Source organism: Oreochromis aureus, linkage group 4 (assembly GCF_013358895.1).
Source record: "Oreochromis aureus strain Israel breed Guangdong linkage group 4, ZZ_aureus, whole genome shotgun sequence".
Lineage (NCBI taxonomy): Eukaryota > Metazoa > Chordata > Actinopteri > Cichliformes > Cichlidae > Oreochromis > Oreochromis aureus.
In genome coordinates this window covers 11,795,735-11,815,580 of record NC_052945.1, presented here as the reverse complement: position 1 = coordinate 11,815,580, position 19,846 = coordinate 11,795,735, and the positions used below count along the sequence as shown (strand labels likewise).

Genomic DNA, 19,846 nt, shown 5'->3' with positions numbered 1-19,846 from the left:
TTGTCATTATTTCTTTTCTTTAATGCATTTTCTGTCTAGGCTTTTATCCTGATTTAAACCTTTACGTCTTCGACATTTGACAAACACTATATTTATTTATTTTCTTGATTTGGAGACGTAAATAGAAGAGAGGAAAGAAGCTCATCACAAAATCATAACTGGCAAAAGTGTTAGCGGCTTTACAAGACCTAAACAATTAGACAGAGATAATGACCATCATGACACTTATTATCAACTTTATTTTTGATTTAATGTGTGCACACTTGTAAAACTGGATTTCAGATCCAAAATAAATTGAGAAAAGACAACATGTGGCAAGTGAGCAATGCTGTAAAAAGTTACTAATCTTGTTTTCAGGAGATCATACCTGAAAACTAGTGTGCATTAGTGAGGACATACTAATACTGATAATGTACAGTACTAATACTACACGGTGAATCTCTGTGATCTCGACAAATGAAGCCTGTATTTGAAAAGAACATTTTTATTGAGTAATTATAATGGTGTCAAAAAAGGCAAAACACTAAAACATTGAAAGAAAAAAATACAGAAATCACAATTGATAAGTACAATCATGTTTCTATAAAAACTAAATCAAAGTGTACAAACTGCTAAAATAAAACATGCTATTTGAATGTTACTAGTCTTCATGTTTTTAATAAATTTAAGAATGTAGCTGAGAAACTTTGAGGATTTAAACCTGGCACAGCAAATTCTTTGACTTTAAAAATACATTATCTCTCAGCGTTTTCGGAGCGCATATTTGTAATAAATCAATGCCCCAAAAAAGAGAACAACAAGTACAACGAATACAGCGATCCCAGCAATGACCCCGGAACCAATACCTAAAAAAGAATTTAAAAAGTTCATAGATGATAAAGGATAACAAGATGGGAAATGTAGTGAATTAACTGATGAGAACTTACCTGGAGGTTTGCTGACTGTGAAGTATTTGGTCACAGTGCCCTGGGTGTTTGAGGCGGTGCAGGTATAGACCCCTGGAAACTCAAATGGTCGAGTCACAATAGGATGATTCACATCTTGATTCTTGTATGTCTCTTGTGCTGCTTGTGGGAATTGCCAGTGGTATGATGGCAAAGGGTTTCCTGTAGCATTGCAATTTAAAGACATTTTTTCACCAGCTGAAAGTTCAAGAGTCTCATTTAAAGGATTGATGAAGGCTGGTGGGTCTGAGGACATATGTGAAATCAAAATACAGAGAGAAAAAGGTTTGAAGCAATGAAAATACAGTAAATCTTGTGACAGTTAAATTCATCTTTTAAAAATCTTAAGCACAGTCACTTTGTGTGAGTTTGAAACGCAGCACACAAAATTTAAAACAAAGTATAAAATGATAAAAAATGTAACGAGTTAACTGATAAGGGCTTACATGGAGACTCGCTGACTGTGAAGTATTTGGTCACAGTGCCCTGGGTGTTTGAGGCGGTGCAGGTATAGACCCCTGGAAACTCAAATGGTCGAGTGACAATAGGATGATTCACATCTTGATTCTTGTATGTCTCTTGTGCTGCTTGTGGGAATTGCCAGTGGTATGATGGCAAAGGATTTCCTGTAGCATTGCAATTTAAAGTCATTTTTTCACCAGCTGAAAGTTCAAGAGTCTCATTTAAAGGATCGATGAAGGCTGGTGGGTCTGAGGACGTGTGAAATCAAAATACAGAGAGAAAAAAGTTTGAAGCAATGAAAATACAGTAAATCTTGTGACAGTTAAATTCATCGTTTAAAAATCTTAAGCACAGTCACTTTGTGTGAGTTTGAAACGCAGCACACAAAATTTAAAACAAAGTATAAAAAGATAAAAAATGTAACGAGTTAACTGATAAGGGCTTACATGGAGATTCGCTGACTGTGAAGTATTTGGTCACAGTGCCCTGTGTGTTTGAGGCGGTGCAGGTATAGATTCCTGGAAACTTAAATGGTCGAGTCAAAACTGGATAATTCTCATTTTGATTCTTGTACGTCTCTTGTGCTGCTTGTGGGAATTGCCAGTGGTATGATGGCAAAGGGTTTCCTGTAGCATTGCAATTTAAAGTCATACTTTTGCCAGCTGAAAGTTCAAGAGTCTCATTTAAAGGATCTATGAAGGCTGGTGGGTCTGAGGACGTGTGAAATTAAAATACAGAGAGAAAAAAGTTTGAAGCAATGAAAATACAGTAAAACTTGTGACAGTTAAATTCATCTTTTAAAAAACTTAAGCACAGTCACTTTGTGTGAGTTTGAAACGCAGCACACAAAATTTAAAACAAAGTATAAAAAGATAAAAAATGTAACGAGTTAACTGATAAGGGCTTACATGGAGATTCGCTGACTGTGAAGTATTTGGTCACAGTGCCCTGTGTGTTTGAGGCGGTGCAGGTATAGATTCCTGGAAACTCAAATGGTCGAGTCAAAACTGGATAATTCTCATTTTGATTCTTGTACGTCTCTTGTGCTGCTTGTGGGAATTGCCAGTGGTATGATGGCAAAGGGTTTCCTGTAGCATTGCAATTTAAAGTCATACTTTTGCCAGCTGAAAGTTCAAGAGTCTCATTTAAAGGATCGATGAAGGCTGGTGGGTCTGAGGACGTGTGAAATTAAAATACAGAGAGAAAAAAGTTTGAAGCAATGAAAATACAGTAAATCTTGTGACAGTTAAATTCATCTTTTAAAAAACTTAAGCACAGTCACTTTGTGTGAGTTTGAAACGCAGCACACAAAATTTAAAACAAAGTATAAAAAGATAAAAAATGTAACGAGTTAACTGATAAGGGCTTACATGGAGATTCGCTGACTGTGAAGTATTTGGTCACAGTGCCCTGTGTGTTTGAGGCGGTGCAGGTATAGATTCCTGGAAACTCAAATGGTCGAGTCAAAGCTGGATAATTCTCATTTTGATTCTTGTGCGTCTCTTGTGCTGCTTGTAGGAATTGCCAGTGGTATGATGGCAAAGGGTTTCCTGTAGCATTGCAATTTAAAGTCATACTTTTACCAGCTGGAAAGTCCAGAGTCTCATCTGAAGCACTGATAAAGGTTGGTGGGTCTGAGGAAATGTGAAATCAAATTGCACACAGATACACTTCTAAAAAATTAAAATACAATAAGAAATATTATGTTGATCGCATTAAGATCATGTTAAAAACTCACAGAGTACAATCAGAGTATGCGCCTCTGAACGCACTGGAGGAGGACCTTGTTCCTCTGGCCACAGGTTTAGTTTTGCTTCACACCAGATCTCAGCTCCATCATCATTTCTATGAGCAGTCAGAGTGAGGACAGATGACTTACTGACGGGAGATGGACTGGACTCATCAAATGTCTCAGAATTTAAGATCTTATTTCCTTTGTGCCAAACTACTGAAAGATTTCTTGCTGGTGCAACATTAACAACGTCACACTGTATGGCAAACTGTTGGCCTTCTTTCACTGTACTTAAATTCTTCAAAGACACACTGTCTGGCATTTCTGTAACAAAAAGGGATACAATTAATTGATGTTATTTTCATGTTATTCAGTGAATACTACAAATGGCATGCTCAGATAAAGTTAAGGCTACTTACTATAAACAGTGACCGGTAACAGTTTTGTACACTGATCACCATCACGGGAATTCATAAAACACATTGGTCCTATCTCCCACTCTGGCACAGAGTCAATTTTAAAGGGAAGAGAAGTGACACCCTGGGTAAGGTCCACTCCTCTATATGGAGACTCCCATCCCATTCCTTCAATCTGGTCAGATAATGAGGTGCAGTTTGCTGATAAGGAGTCTCCGAATCTCACCACAACTCTAGGAGGGCTAAGTTCTAATGGACAGGCAGCGTTCACCGGCTTTCCTAAAATGATACAGGAAAGCTTAACGTAGGCATATAGTCAAACAGAATCTTAAAAAAACAAACTATCAAATATGCATAAGCTGGTAATGTTTTACTGCGAACAGTGGCTAACAGACCTGGAGCAGCAAGATTTACTGTTGCAAAAGCCTTGAGGAGGATACTATGTCCAAAGTGATGAATAAAGCCACACTAAATGATATAAATAACATTATCAAGGATCAGTAGAGGAGACTCCTCAATATTTGTTTGGGTTTGAGATCTCCTACTTGCAAACAAAATTGGGCGGGGTTAATCTAATTCAGTTTCGATTCATTTTTATTTAAATCAAAACAACAGTCACCTTTCCTTTCCCTTATTTATATGAGGCTTGAAAAAACTCTCATGACACTGCTAAAAATAAAATGTGGCCAGTCTCTATAGAATATCTTTGACAAATATTAACATGACTGGTAGCTATACGTCTTGTTTCAGGTTGTTGTGGGTTCACACTAGATGATGTTTGGGCTTTGGGAAGGCCACTCTAAAAGCTTAATGAGACATTTTCAAACAACTCCCCATTCCAAGATCATCAATTCAAATAATTGTACATAAATACAAGTTATTCAGATGTGTCACCATACGAGTGAAACGTCTGAACACAACTGTCACCTTAACATCCTCCATTGAAAATTCTGTCAGAATATAATTCCCTTTAACGTCTTGATGCATGCTTAATCATCCAGGTAAGTAAATCCCCAAAGCTTGATTCTGTTCATCTGGACGTAGCATTTTTAGTGGGAGAAACGTTTCGTCACTCATCCAAGTGACTTCTTCAGTCTCAGCTGACTGCAGGTTTTCCCAATCTTATAAACAGTACATTGCATAATGACTGAAACCAGCCCACTGAAGGAACAGTGGGCTGGGAGGTCAGTTCCTTGATCATCATCCCTTTAACTAAGTTAGAATTTAACAGACACTGTGTATTTCTGATAGCTTTGCTGGTACACCTGCTGTCACAAGAGTCAATTCCAGCTATACAGAGCTGTCTGAGTTGAGAAGAAGTCTTTGAGTGCACAGCGTCTTGTAGGGCTGGACTGGTGAACTGGCATACCGGGCATTTTCCCGTTTGCCCGACGCACTTTTGCGCCGATGGGTCAACTGTATTGCCGAATTAAATCTCTTAACCCAACCTGGCCCTCCCTTAGTTTTGCTTTGCGCTTGCGCACCGTGTAGAGTTTGGTGTGGTAACAGTGGCCAAAAGGTAGAGCTGAAAAGCTGAGAGAGAGAAAAAAGAAACTAATAATAGATGCAGGAAAATGTGTCAGATTAACCGACATGTTAGCTGCACCGTGAACAGTAGTACCAGCAACACCTAGTAACTAGCAGGAGCGAGACAGAGAAAGGTGCAATTAAGGTGGTAAGGAAATAAGTGGATTCAAGTAAAATGACTGGATACTTTGACCACGAGTCACTCCAAAAACCTAAGGTGTGACTTTTAATTGTCACATGCTGCTAATCAAATAACAAATGTGCCAACCTGATTAAAAAGAAAAACCTTTAATATTGATATTTTTTTTTTTTTTTTTTTGTAATTGAGTATATAGATAATATATGTATGCATTATATTTTCTGTCCATCTATGTGTGTAGTGCCGCCCTCTCCATCGCAGTCCTAACGGAAATCAGACTGACACATGCATATAAATTCGGGTTTGGGAGACGACCGTGAGGTGGTCAGGATTCTTTCTTAAGTCACTGTGAATTACCACCTTTAAGTGTTTAGGAAAAAGGACATAGGAGGTAGACTACTTTTCGAAAACAGGGTACATATAATGCTCACAGCTGCTGACACGTATGCGCAATGTAAATTTAAAAGCGTGTTTGTGGCTCCCAAAGTGCGACTCGTCATGCATAAATACGAAAAATCATAATAAACGGAGCAATTCTAACGGGACCTTTGCACTTTGAGTGCTCAGACCCTGAAAACGGAGTTGATGTAAAACAAAAAACGCGCTACATCCGAAGAATGGGTTCCCTTCTGAAACATATGGTAACTTTAACAAAGTAAAGAGCGCAACAGAAAAAATATACTTACCTATCCACGCAATAAAGATAAAGAAAAACATAGTGCTTTCACCAAGTCTGCAAAACCCACAGAAGAAAACTAAAACTAAAGCAGATCCACCTGAACAGCTTTTTAAAAATGTGCGTACACTCGTGCGCTTCTTCCTTTCGTTTTCTTTCGTCAGGCGCAGAAAGCCTACGCCCGTAGAGGGAAATGCTGAGTTGTTTAGAAGAAGTGAACAATTGCCTCACTTTAAGGTTTGCACAAGCAAAATTCTAAGTATTCCACAGAAGGTTGTGGTTCATACGTTATATTACACGCAATAAAAATGTCTCGCATTTGCTGTGATTTTGCGAAATAAATCCACCCGAGCATCTAAACACATGAGTAAAACCATACTTAGAATAAGGAAGTGTTTGAACTGCGACTCAAGTTCATTGATTTCTCTTTGTGTTCGGTGAAAACTAAAGAAATAGTTGGATTTCAGCAATGTGTCTGTGTTGGGGTGGGGAGGTGGGAGGGGTTGGATTCTGTTATTTCCATTTCATGTGCGTCCTGTAAGACCGTTAGACGCTCAGTCGAATAACCCTGTGTTACAATAAACCCTCCTCACTTCACATAGCGTCAATATTAAACATGATATATTAAAAACGCAGCATCAAAACATGTTGCCAACCAAACAAATGAATGAACAAATAAACAGGATGCTACAGTCTGATGTGATAACATCTTTAACATGTCGAATCCTCTTTCGCAATCACTTCTGCAAAGATCCAGGTGATGAAACGGACAACGGGCTGTTGGACTTTTGCAAAGATAGTTCAGACGAGGGAAAACGGGGCTGCTTTGACAGCAGTATGTACCAGTGACGCAAAATGAGTCAGGACATATGACTGAAATAAAGTCTTCTGTGTGGAAGACCGGAAGAAGCTAAGATTAAATCTGATTAAGGGTTGCATTTATAAATGCATTTACACTCACAATGTTAGTCCTAACCAAACTACCGTGCTGTAAATGTTTAAAGAAAGCTGATGAAATAATGCTTTTTTCTTTCTTTTTTTCAGTTTTGAAGCACGACTGGACTAACCAGCCACTGAGCATGCATTCATGCAAATTTCCCCTTAGACTGGTACTCGTGAGGCAGGTTGTCCTTGGAGATGTGGAAAAATTCAGATGTTCCCCTAAATATTACGAATCGTAAAGAAATCATATAATCACGAGAAACAATTTAACTTTGGCACTCTCTAAAGAAAATAAGATCTCTGACAAATACCATCGTGACTAGTAGCTATATAAACAACAGTTCAGTTTGTTGGTTATTCACATCAGATAATGTGTAAACAGTTCATGTTAATTTCAAAAATTGCAATCTTCCTTCTTCTTTTTTCAGTTCTGCATCCAGTACAGTTGCTTATCTTGGGGCCACTGTTGTTCTTGGGGTTGAATTTGTTGCATTAAACTTTATATGTAAAAAAAACAAAAAAAACAACTTTGTTTTCTTCTGGAGACTCCCTGCGCTTTATATAAATCCAATGAATAGGCTTTGTTGTTCAAAAATAGAAAGGTTTTATGGTCAGAAGATTTTTCATATTAATCATTTGTACCTCATTCAAAGCTGCAAGGTAAATGGAGCAACTCCATGTGGGCCTTTTCAGTTTCAGTGTTAGGAATCTGTTTAAAAGGAGCTTATGTAAAATGAATGCGCTCTCTGGAAGAGGAGTTCCACAACAACAATTTGAAGATACTATAGAGATAACTTTAAGTAAAAAGTTCAAGAGAAAAAATACTTACCTATCACTGCAAAACAAAAGATGAAGAACTGCATCATGTTTTTACCGAGTTTCGCAAGAAAATTAAATATAAAGCGGATTGACCTCAACAGATGTTTTGAAATTTGTGTAGCTGACCCCAAAGCTGTTTCCTTTGGCTCTGAGGCACAGAAAAAGCTGCCCCTATACAAAGAGCTGCAGCATGGTATACATGAAGTGAACATTGAAATGGGCGTTGACTCACTCTATTGTTTCCACAAGCAAACATGCTAAGAATCTACATGCAGTGTGAACATTCAATAAAGATGTCTTCCTGTTAGTTTGACAAATAAAACCACAGAGGCACCTAAAGACTAGAGCAAAGTCCGATGTGGTTTGTAGAGATATAATATTTCAACTGCAAACTCGCGTACAATGAGTTTGTCATGTTCTGCTTTTGTTTTCAAAAGACTGAAAGAAGATGTTCTTGAAAAGGTTACAGTACTGAGTATTCACACACAAAACAAAATGGAGTGATAAAAGTGAATTCAAAGAGGACTCAGGTCCTCAGGTGTCTAGCCAAGAAAGTTGAGTGCAAGAGGAAATCCATCAACGCTCAACCAAGAGGAGCATCAGTACTCATCAGCATTTGTCCGGGAGGGGGACAAGCCAAGGACTAGCCCTTCAACCCTGGACCTAAGCCCGCTGAAGGTTGCCAGGGATTGGCTGATGCAAGTGGATTTGGTTCAGAGGCTATTTTTTCCCTCAGAAATCGTAACAACTACTCTGCGACCAGACCTCGCCCTTTGGTCTAACTCCCAAAAACTTGTTTACATCATTGAGCTGACGGTACTGTGGGAGGATGCAATTGAGGAAGCCTTTGAGCGTACGAAGCTGCGGTATGCCAACTTGCCAGCTGAGGCAGAGGACAGAGGCTGGAAGATCAAGGTGCACCCGGAAGTGGGGTGCAGGGGCTTTGTTGCCAGTACAAAAGCAAGACTGCTTAGAGAGATTGGAATCAGAGGACAGGCCCAACAGCAGAATTGAGAATTAGCATAGAAAATTAGCTAACACTGCTGAGAGGACCAGTCACTGGCTGTGGCTAAAAAGTGATGTCAGCCCTCTTTGGCTGTGGCTAAAGAGTGATGTCAGCCCTCTTTAGCCACAGCCAAAGAGGGCTGACATCACTTGAGCAGCTAAGGCAGTCAGCTAACCATGAGACACATGCCCAGGATTGATCAACCCGTGCTGGGCCTGCCTCAGGAGAGGACATCAAAAGGGTACAAAACCTAACACTAGAAACTTGCTGCTTGACTGATACAGCTGTCTCAGGACCTCCTGGGGGCCGTGCAGTTAACCTCATGGTAGTGAAACCTAAAGGAGGAATGGAAGAGAAAAAAGAAAAGGAAAAATGTTCCCTCTGTTGGGTCTACGCTTCCACAGGCCCCACTGGTTTAGAGACTTCTTCCTGTTAACGAAGCAAGACGAACAGCTGAACCGGTTTTTTACATGCTAGTACGGGAAGGATCTCAGAGCAGCCCTTCTGCCCTCGGTCTCAGACCACTTCAGAGAACCATCACCCCACAGCAGCCTTTTATTTCTGTGACACACAGTTTAAACAAACACCCATTGTAAACCCCCCCTATGGTGTCAGGCACTGTATGTGTGTGCGTATGTGCGAGAATATGTGTGTGTGTGTGTGTGTGTGTGTGTGTGTGTGTGTGTGTGTCCACGTGAGTGAGTGTGTTTGTGTGTTTGTGTTTGGGGGTGCGTTTGTGTGACCTCCTGCTCACCAAAAGGGTCATAAAGGCAAGAAGTTTAATAAATAAGAAAACAGAACCCTCACATAGGATGTGTCCCTATAATAAAACACTACAGCCTCCCCCTCACCATTCAACAGGCTGGGGAGGGCAATAGAAACAGGAGAATGTCTTTGATCATATAGTTTGAACCAAGACTTACAAATTTAAGTAACACAATGACATTTAACAATTTGACTCCAACACCCTCTGCTCTTCTTCCCTTTTCTGGGAGGCAGTGGAGAGGTAGAGCGTACAGCCCGATCCGACAGGGAGGTGTGGGATGCCAGATCAGGCCCCCCCCTTCTAGCTCACCCAATGAATCCAAGGTCCACTACTGAAGATGTGTCCTAAATTTTAATATGATAATCTAGATCAGCTCTCTAATCCCTAAACTTAACCAAGGAAGGTAAAAAAAATAGCAGATTAGCTTGGGATAAAAGACTGAAACACTCTGTGAAGTTGGGGCACACAAAAATGTGTCCAGCTGGTATCTGGATTTCTGAGCTGCCTTTCCTCATAACAGGCATCTCTCAAGACTTTCTCCATTTGAAGCAATACACTATCAGGGATTGTAACATTTAGTCCTTTTACTGAATGAAAAAAATAAAAGGTATTTCTGTCAAGGTCATGTTCAGTTTCCTCCACACGTCTGGAGGGTTACCCAGAGAAATCATGAATTCAGTCCACAGTAGAGATCAGTTTATGAATGAGATTTCCAAAAAGGTTTCCAAAATCCATCACTGCTCCTCTCCTGGGTGGGTTTCCTGAAGCACCACGAAATCCAAAACCAAGTTTCCAGTTAACCTAAATCATGGGACTGATTCCAGAATAATCCACAGACTCTACTCTCTAACAAGACTTTCCACCACTGTAGGCTTTGCTGGTGGACATGAAACATAATTCCTCACACGTAGCCAGCTGACTTCCCATGAATCTTGACCAGGAGGACAAGGCAAACTGAGTAAGGCAGAGAATCAAGCAAGACCACGATCTCAAACATAACAAACGCAGCCAAAAAAGTCCTACCAACTACTATTACTACTACTACTAATGTAGTGATTTACAAAGTGTGGGCTCAGTCCCCTGGTGGGCCATCAAGGCACTGCAGATAGGCCGAAGTGATACAAATTCATTCTGATGAACAGTGACATATATTTATATACAAAAATGAATCAAAACTGGTAATAGGAGTGGTTTAGTTTGTGATATTAGTCATTACTCTGACCTACATTTACTGCTCATGCATTAATATTAATATAAGACTGGGTACCATTAGAAATGTATAGCCAGCAGCCTGTGAGATTTATATTTTTTTGAATGTATTTTTTAAGGAAATGCATCACTTTATGTTGTATTTTGATTAGATTGAGGATTTTCTGGTTTTAGTGATGCAGCACTCTTGACTCTTGGAAATGGCTGGTATACAGCAACGTCATGGCAGTGAATGACAAGACAAGTTAGTGTGTGTGAGTGTAATAAGAGCATCAGCTGGAGTTTAGGTGGTCACTCACATCTGAGAGGGAGTAACCAACAGTCACACAACCACACACACACACACAGGCCTGGTGAAAATAAGTGCAGAATATCAGTAAAAATCGAAAAAGGGCTGTTTCACAGCAAATGGGCATTCATGCAAGATTGTGGGTGTGAAGATTTCTAGATTAGGATTTCATGAGTGGGTTTTGAACTTTTCCCATTCCATTTCCTTTATGAATAGCAGAGTGATCATGATTTGGAGGATCTTAAAGGCTTTTTGAAGACAGTAGCAGGGTGCTCAGTTCACCCACTTCTTCATAAGCTCTTCAGCATTACTAGTGGAGAAGGTGTTTTATATGTATAAAAGTATTTGACAAATTCCTGTAATATAAGATGTTAAAACCAATATACCACACATCACTAGATTTAAGATAATATTTTCTGCCCATGCTTAGTGTCTTTTAAACAGACTCTCGGTGGTCTCACAGTACATGAATTTATTTTAAGCAGGACACTGTAACAGACTTGTTTTTTTAAATATCTGATTAAATATCTTTAAATTCCCCCTCAACCTTCCCTTTTTACATTCAGTGTTCTTAATGACAAACACTTACAGTACTTTCTTTTTCAAGAACATTTTATTGATACGTTAGACAAATGCAATTAACTCATATGTCTGAGTACATTTGTTGCAGTAATTATGGAGCATTCCAATGCCATGTTAATCCATATGGAAATTAAAACAAATGAAAACAATTTCTTGAAATTGAAAATGTTTTTTTGTTTTTTAGGACAGCAATCTGGATGAATGGAGCTATGAAGAAAGCTGATAGTTGAGCATGCAACCATTCAAATTTGTTTTTATACTGGTACTGATGGGGTAGGTTGTCCTTGGAGATAGTCACTTTTCTTGCAAGAAAATGGCCCTCTCTGTAACAAAAAGAAATAAAATGAATTCATGTTGTTCAGTGACCAAATAATAATATTGACCTACTTAGACATGTAAGGCTACGTACTATAAACAGTGACTGGCAACAGTTTTGCACACTGATCACCATCACGGGAATTCACATAACACATTGGTCCTATCTGCCACACTGGCACAGAGTCAATTCTTAAGAGAAGTGACGCCCAGGGTAAAGTCCACTCCTCCATACACAGACTCCCATCCCATTCCTTCTGTCTGGTCAGATGATGAAGTGCAGTTTGCTGATAAGGAGTCTCCAAACCTTACCACAACTCTAGGGGGGCTAAGTTCTAATGGACAGGAAGTGCTCACAGGCTTTCCTAGTATGATACAGCAACATTTAAATTAGGCATATGGTCAAATAGTAACAATTAAAAATAAAAAAAATAAATAAATTTAGCACATCATTACAGCTCTGCTGGTATTCTGGATGCATGGATACATTAATTTGCATATCCTTTTCATATTTAGGCTTTGATTTTACTCTGAATTTTCTTTTCTAATCACTACATGGTAATGTTTTATTGTGAAACAGGCCTAGAGGAGCAAGATTTACAACTGAAGAAGCCTTAAGACTGAATAATGTCCAAATGTGTTACAAACCTCCCACTCTCAACAAAACACGGCCTAATGTTTTCTGTACAACAATGCAAACACATAAAGATACTTGCAAAACAGGTCATTTCTTTATTTTATACCTAACCACTTTGTAAATTCTGTCTTTTTACCAATATGACTAAATATACTTGGCATAAAAACACAGAATCATCAGAAATCCCTTTTGGCAAGTCAATTACTTTGCAGCCAGATCCTAAACTTCAGCAGGCAACAAAGGCAGTAATGAGCCTGTATTTGCACTTGTATGTGCATCTACAATATAATCACTGTGGCAATCGCTTTGAAATCTCTACATAGTGCTTTTCATCTTTACTCTGTGTTGCTGGCTTTGTTTTCACACATAAAAAGTAAAACAGAGATCCAGCGTGTGTCCTCATTTTGATAGGGATCTCTGTTTGTGCATGGAACTGTAGCCTCAGTTTTATATTGGTAGCTGTTAATTATGGGACAGTGCATTTCAAGTCGTTTTACTGAGTAACAGGAATGTAATGAATAGCGCAAATGATTACTTTCTGTGTTGAGTAATTAACTAACGTACTGCATTAATTTAAGAAAAAGTAATGAGTAATGTGTAGCAACCCCAACAAAATTGTTTTAGCATAACATCCTCAGATTAATCAGTACATTTTTCTAATAGTTTAACAAGCCCCCTTTCAGATGAAGTGATCAAATCATAGAAAATAAAAAATAAAAAAGAATTAATGTTACCACCTTGAATTGACTCTGAAACGTAGGAGTAAACCAGACCTTACACTCCTTCCACAGCTGTGTGCAAAACACAAGTTTTCAAGCATGTTTAGGCTCCAAAAATACCATTTATTTGCATTAATAACAGTTAAACTGATAAATGGAGTAGTTAAAACCAGAGCTTTGCACTTTCAGTGTTCATCTCCTTAAGAAATGGGGCTGAAATTGAATTAATTTTAAAAAAATGATATCCAAAGATGAATTTTATATGATTACATAACAACAACAGATATATTCTGGTAGTTTTAAGAAAACACACTTACCTATGCATGCAATGAAACTGCTCAAAATTAAGAACCACATCAAGTTTTCACCAAGCGTGCATAGAAGGAAATTAAATATAAAACTTTCCTCCGTTATGTGGTGCAGAAAACGAGTCAGCTCATTCCCTGATTTACACATGCAAAACTATCTAAAAGGTGTAAAGATGTGTGTGGATCATACATTAAATTGAACACATAAAATGTTGTGAACATGCAATGAAATTTCTCACATTTCCTGTTTTCTGAGAGAAAAAAAACACAGGCGTGTATAAAGACATGATAAAAATCACAAGCGGTTTTCTAAAATTAGAATTAGAAAAACTTTCAGTTGAAAGTCAGAGACAAATTTGTTCCTTCTTATTTCTGTCCAAGTTAAGTTAAAATAAATGAATAGCTGAGGATGAAATCTGATTATTAATCTGTTGTGTTCATACACATGTTTACACTCACAGTGTTACTGTTAAACACGTTTCTGCTAGATAAAATTTGTTTGTTTGGACAGCAGTCTTGATTAGTGGAGCTTTAGCGATAGCTGACAAGATGGTGCATTTTACAGCTACAGTCTTAAAACAAGCATGCACCCATTCAAATTAGTTTTATACTGGTACTGATGAGGTGGGTTGTCCTTGGAGATAGTCGACTTTCTTGCATGAAAATATGCCTCTATGTGTCGGAAAAACTAGACAAGCAAGAAAGAGCAGGAGTCCAAAGGCCACAAGTAGTCTGACTATTGCTGCAACGACTGTTGGCTCTCCTGTCAGAAATGGAAGATTTTATTACATAAAATCGCAAATCCCAAAATAAAGATTTAAACAGACAAACAAATTAAAATTCCAGCAGTGGTCCCAGGGGAACTGCTGATTAGAGAGTTACAGCACACAAGATCATAAGAAATAAGAAAGCATAGCAATAAGAAATATAAATTAATGAACTGCCAAAAACTTACGTGGAGCTTCAGTGATGATGAAGTATTTGGTCACGGTGCCCTGGCTGTTTGAGGCGGTGCAGGTATAGACCCCTGGAAACTCAGATGATGCAGTCAAAATGGGAAGATTTACATCATGACTCCTGTACCACACTTGTGTGAAGTTTGGGAATTGCCAGTGGTAGGATGGCACAGGGTTTCCTCTAGCTGTACAATTTAAAGATATTTTGCTCCCAACTGTCATTTCCAAATTCTCATTTGAAGCATTGGTGAATGTTGGTGGGTCTGAGGACATACAATCAAAATACAGACAAAGAAAGAAAAGCTCATTTTTCAGTATGAAATCTTGTGGTGATTAAATTAAGATCATGTTAAATACTCACAGAGTACAGTCAGAGTATGCGCCTCTGAACGCACTGGAGGAGGACCTTGTTCCTCTGGCCACAAGTTCAGCTTTGCTTCACACCTGATCTCAGCTCCATCATCATCTCTATGAGCAGTCAGAGTGAGGACAGATGACTTACTGACGTTAGATGGACTGGACTCATCAAATGTCTCAGATTTCATGATATAATTTCCTTTATGCCAAAGCACAGAGAGATTTCTTGCTGGTGCAACATTAACAACATCACACTGTATGGCAAACTGTTGGCCTTCTTCCACTGTACGTAAATTCTTCAGAGACACACTGTCTGGCATTTCTGAAAAAGAAAATAATTTTTAAAAAATAAATAAATAAAATGACTCAATGTTACTCAGTGACTAGATAATAAAAATGACCATCTTAGAAATGTTAGACTAAGTGAAGGGTACTTACTATAAACAGTGACTGGTAACACTTCTACACACTGATCACCATCATGGAGATTTACATAACACATTGGCCCTATCTCCCACACTGGCACAGAGTCAATTTTAAAGGGAAGAGAAGAAACACTGTAGATAAGGTCCACTCCTCCATATGGAGACTCCCATCCTATTCCTTCAGTCTGGTTAGATGATGAGGTGCAGTTGGCTGATAAGGAGTCTCCAAATCTCACCACAACTCTAGGAGGGCTAAGTTCTAATGGACATGAAGTGCTCACAAGCTTTCCTAAAATAATACAGGGAGTAAGGGACTTAAGGCATGTGATGAGTTTCAAGCTACCATCTGAGTTAGGTGAATGTGAATGTGAGTGCAAATATTTTGCTGTCTCTCTGTGTCAGTCTTGCGACAGACTGGCGATCTGTCCAGGGTGTACCCTGGCTTTCACCCTATGGCAGATGGGATAGGCGACCCTGGTAATGATAAGCGTAAGAGAATAGATGGATGGACAATATTGCAACCTGGGTGGTTGTAATATACTGACCCGTTTTAGGTGACACCTCCCATTTAACTTTCCAGAGTGGTTTGATTTTTGATCACACTGTTCATAAATCTGGAGTTAAAATATACACGGACATATTTTTATTGTAAAAAGAATAAACAACATTCATAGTTTCACTGATATTAACATAACAGAACATTTGGAGGTTAAGAGATAATGATGGAGCTACACAGGCCTTGAGGCAGAAATTAAATCCCAAGTGAGAAGAAACGGTGAACTACCTTTATTTTTGCATAAAGAATAAGTCATACTAAATTACATTAAAACATTTTTAGCAAATCTGTAAATATCTGAAAATAGGATACAGGAAAAATTCTAGATATGATAAAAACAAATACAACTAAAAAAAAAGTGCACTAAATTATAATGTCATTTGGTCACTTCAGTCTCTAAAATAGTTTAGCTGCTTTAGAGTTGCTAAATGATGATCCATTCATTGAATTATTGCAATGAAAAAAGCAATTTCTAGCATATTTGCATTGAAGACTTTTGGTTAAATGTCTAATGACCTGCAACATAGTAAACAATAGGACAATATATACAATATAACAGCTGCTAGGCTTTTTGGGGGGTTGTTTGTTTTTAGAGGCAGCAGATTTATGCTAGAAAGACTCCAAGTGATAAATGCTAGATATTTTAGATACTTCATAAAGCAGATTTAAATTAAACTGATAATCTGAAGAAATAAAAAGCTTATGACCAGTGCTAACACGCTGATGTGGTTGAAGGTTTTCTCCTGAAGAGGAACTGGATGTTGTGTTAAAACTATGTTATATAGTTACCATATTATATTTCTAAAGTAACAAGCACAGCAAAAACAAGCAAACAAAACAAAACAAAAAACCAGACCCACCTGTGCATGCAATTAAGCAGCTGAAGATGAAGGGCCACATCATGGCTCCAACAGATGTGTTCACAAGTGCATCAAAGTTCAGAACTTTCCTCCGCTCCTCCAGCGTCTGAGACTAATGATGGATATTTTAGTAGATGCAGATACATTAAGTCTTCTTTAGCCAGTGGCAAATCTATTCTAGCCTATACTGTTCAAGAAAAGAGAACTCAGAAAAGCCATACTGGTCTTGTGAAGAAAACAAAAAAAATAACTTGCGGTGTCTGTTGTTCCAATTTAACACCAGCAGTCTAACGGCCCCTCTGGGAATACTTCTGCAAATTACAAGACAGGGAAGGAGCCCTGCTCCACTTACTGGACTTTTTTGTACCAGTTTTGTGAATTTTAGTGCAGACAATCTGGAAACAACTCCGTGCAAATTTAAAATGATTCAAATCACAGTCCACAAGTACTAATTTATGACTGACATAATGAATAGTTATTAGATTACAATGAGTGCTTCACTTGCAAGTATATGGTTCCTGTATGACTGTCATGCCAGGTACAAGATTGGTTGCAAAACCCGTAAGCAGACTGACACATGCATATAAATTCGGCTTTGGGAGATGACTGCCAGGTGGTCCAGATTCTCAGCCCACATCTCTTTTCTTTCTTAAGTCAATGTGAATTACCACCTTTAACGTTAAGTGTTTAGGAAAAGGACATAGGAGGTAGACTACTTTTCGCAAACAGGCCTACATGTGTACCCAATGTAAATTTAAAAGCATGTTTGTGGATCCCAAAGTGCGACTCATATGCATAAAAAAACATAACAAATGGAGCAATTCCAACGCGACCTTTGCACTTTGAGTGCTCAGACCCTAAAAACGGAGTTGGTGTAAAACAAACAACGCGCTGCATCCGAAAGATGGGTTCCGTTCTCCGTTCTGATAACTTTAACAAAGACCGCAACAGAAAAAATATACTTACCTATCCACGCAGTAAAGATGAAGAAAAACACAGTGCTTTCACAAAGTGTGCAAAACCCACAGAAGGAAACTAAAAATAAAGAAGATCCACCTGAACAGCTTTTCCTAAATGTGCGCACACTCGTGCGCTGCTTCCTTTCGTTTTCTTTCGTCAGGCAAAGAAAGCCTACCGCCCGTGGAGGGAAATGCAGAGTTGTTTAGAAGTGAACAGTTGCCCCACTTTCTGGTTTGAACAAGCAAAATTCTAAGTATTCTATAGAAGGTTGTGGTTCATGCGCTATATTACACGCAATAACAATGTCTTTCATTTGCTGTGATTTTGCGAAAATAATTCCGCCCGAGCATCTAAAGACATGAGTGAAATCATACTTAGATTTTACTCATGTCTGAACTGCGAGTCAGAGTTAAATTAATTGATTTCTCTTTGTGTTCGGTGAAAATTAAAGAAATAGTTGGGTTTAAGCAGTGTGTGTGTGTGTGTGTGCGCGCGCGCGCGCGCGCGTGTGTGGGGCGGGGTTATATTCGGTTATCTCCTTTTCATGTGCATCCTCTAAGGGTCTTAGCGGATGCAGTCGAATAACTATTACAAAGGGTTACAATCAACCCTCGTTGTTAAAAAGTCCTCCTGCCAGGGCATGCATGAGAGGAGCATGATTCCCTCAGGGGCCAATAGCCAATCAGAGTGCGCACCCGTCCCCTCCTTGCTGTGGCAATTAAAAGTGTAGTCGGAGAGTAACGCTGCTGCGGGCAAGTTATGGACTTGAATTGAATCGGACTAAGGCGGGCAAGTGTGCGTTCATAGAACCAGTAAGTCACAATGGGAACATATTTTATTTCTGTTGCAGTTAATGTACCAATGTAGACACCTGTGTATTACCTTGTGTGTTAGCATCAATGCTGTAATGAATAAAGTAAGTAGTAGCCTGGCTCCACAAGATATTCCTCATTTCTAAGTTGGTTTCAGTTATTGTGGAGAGTTAATGTTCACACAGAGTTTACCTGATGGAGTTACTGCAGTAACAAATAACTCCATCAGCACATATGTGCACATATTTGCACATATGTGCTGGCACACGAACCTGTTCTTGTTTATAAAGACTGCATAAACATGGTGAGTGAGCAGTTGTGTCCACTAGATGGTGGTGTTGACTCACAAATGAGGGAATTAACCTAAAGTGATTATTGTTGTATTCATGCCATCCTGTTATGTTATTATGATCATCCTTTTTTATTATGATCATCCAGATACCACAGCCACATGGTATCTGGCTGTGTCCATGTGCAATCTGGTATGGTGCTTTCTGTAATACTGAAATGTGAGAAATGCTAAACAAGTGAGAAAGATGTTTATGTTATTTCTTATTTGTATTAATTGCAGAACCACATCCTTACTTGCCAGCGAGAGTGTGTGTTCAATGTGGGCTCGTGGAAAATAAAGTTCTTCCACTCTGACATCATTCCCCGTCTCTGACCGGACGTTATTACCAGGGAACAGTACAGAATCACGGGCAGCACAGTGGCACGGCGGTTAGCACTGTTGCCGCACAGCAAGAAGGTCTTGAGTTCAATTCCACCATCAGGCCGGGGTCTTTCTGTTTGGAGTTTGCATGTTCTCCCTGTGTTTGCGTGGGTTCCCTCCCGGTACTCCGGCTTCCTCCCACCGTCCAAAGACATGCATCTTGTGGGGATAGGTTAATTGGATAATTCAAATTGGGTTTACCAGGGTGTACCCCGCCTCTCGCCCTATGACAGCTGGGATCGGCTCCAGCGCCCCCCGCGACCCTGAAAAGGATAAGCGGAAGCGAATGGATGGACAGTACAGAATCACGTTCCCAAGATAGTGGTCCAGAGCGTCTGCTATAACACTCATCATTTTACATAGTGTCAATATTTGACATGAAATATTAAAAATGCAGCATCAAAACATGTTGTCAACCAAATAAATGAATGAATAAATAAACAGGATGCTACAGTCTGATGTGATAACATCTGTAACAAGTCAAATCCTCTTGCGCCATCACTTCTGTAGAGATCCAGGTGATGAAATGGACAATTGGCTGTTGGACTTTTGCAAATGTGCAGCAAAGATAGTTCAGACGAGGGAAAAGGGGACTGTTTTGACAGCAGTATGTACCAGTGATGCAAAATGAGTCAGGACATGTGACTGAAACAAAGTCTTGTGTGTGGAAGACCGGAAGAAGCTAAGATTAAATCTGATTAAGGGTTGCATTTATAAATG

The 19,846-nt window shown here is 39.1% G+C and overlaps 2 protein-coding genes across 6 annotated transcripts; both read right to left on the bottom strand.

The window, feature by feature from the left end:
- Positions 1–219: 219 nt before the first annotated feature.
- Positions 220–17,748, bottom strand: LOC120440082 (immunoglobulin superfamily member 10-like). Of its 5 annotated transcripts, XM_039611718.1 has the most exons (10): positions 17,609–17,748; positions 16,643–16,754; positions 3,558–3,833; positions 3,145–3,462; positions 2,777–3,040; positions 2,315–2,578; positions 1,853–2,116; positions 1,391–1,654; positions 927–1,190; positions 469–845 (listed from the first exon to the last, which is right to left on the bottom strand). In XM_039611718.1, the coding sequence occupies exons 2-10, from the start codon at positions 16,683–16,685 to the stop codon at positions 742–744; spliced, it is 2,061 nt and encodes a 686-aa protein (XP_039467652.1). In that variant the 5' UTR covers positions 16,686–16,754; positions 17,609–17,748; the 3' UTR covers positions 469–741. The 5 variants fall into 5 exon arrangements, with proteins under 5 accessions (XP_039467650.1, XP_039467653.1, XP_039467654.1 ...); XM_039611716.1 differs by lacking the exons at positions 16,643–16,754; positions 17,609–17,748 and adding an exon at positions 7,668–8,719 and having other exon boundaries at positions 220–845; XM_039611719.1 differs by lacking the exons at positions 16,643–16,754; positions 17,609–17,748 and adding an exon at positions 5,907–7,637 and having other exon boundaries at positions 220–845.
- Positions 11,522–15,622, bottom strand: LOC120440086 (cell adhesion molecule 3-like). The gene is made up of 4 exons (XM_039611727.1): positions 15,240–15,622; positions 14,806–15,123; positions 14,444–14,707; positions 11,522–14,251 (listed from the first exon to the last, which is right to left on the bottom strand). Exons 1-4 carry the CDS (start codon positions 15,301–15,303, stop codon positions 14,094–14,096), a joined length of 804 nt encoding a protein of 267 aa, XP_039467661.1. The 5' UTR covers positions 15,304–15,622; the 3' UTR covers positions 11,522–14,093.
- Positions 17,749–19,846: the final 2,098 nt, after the last annotated feature.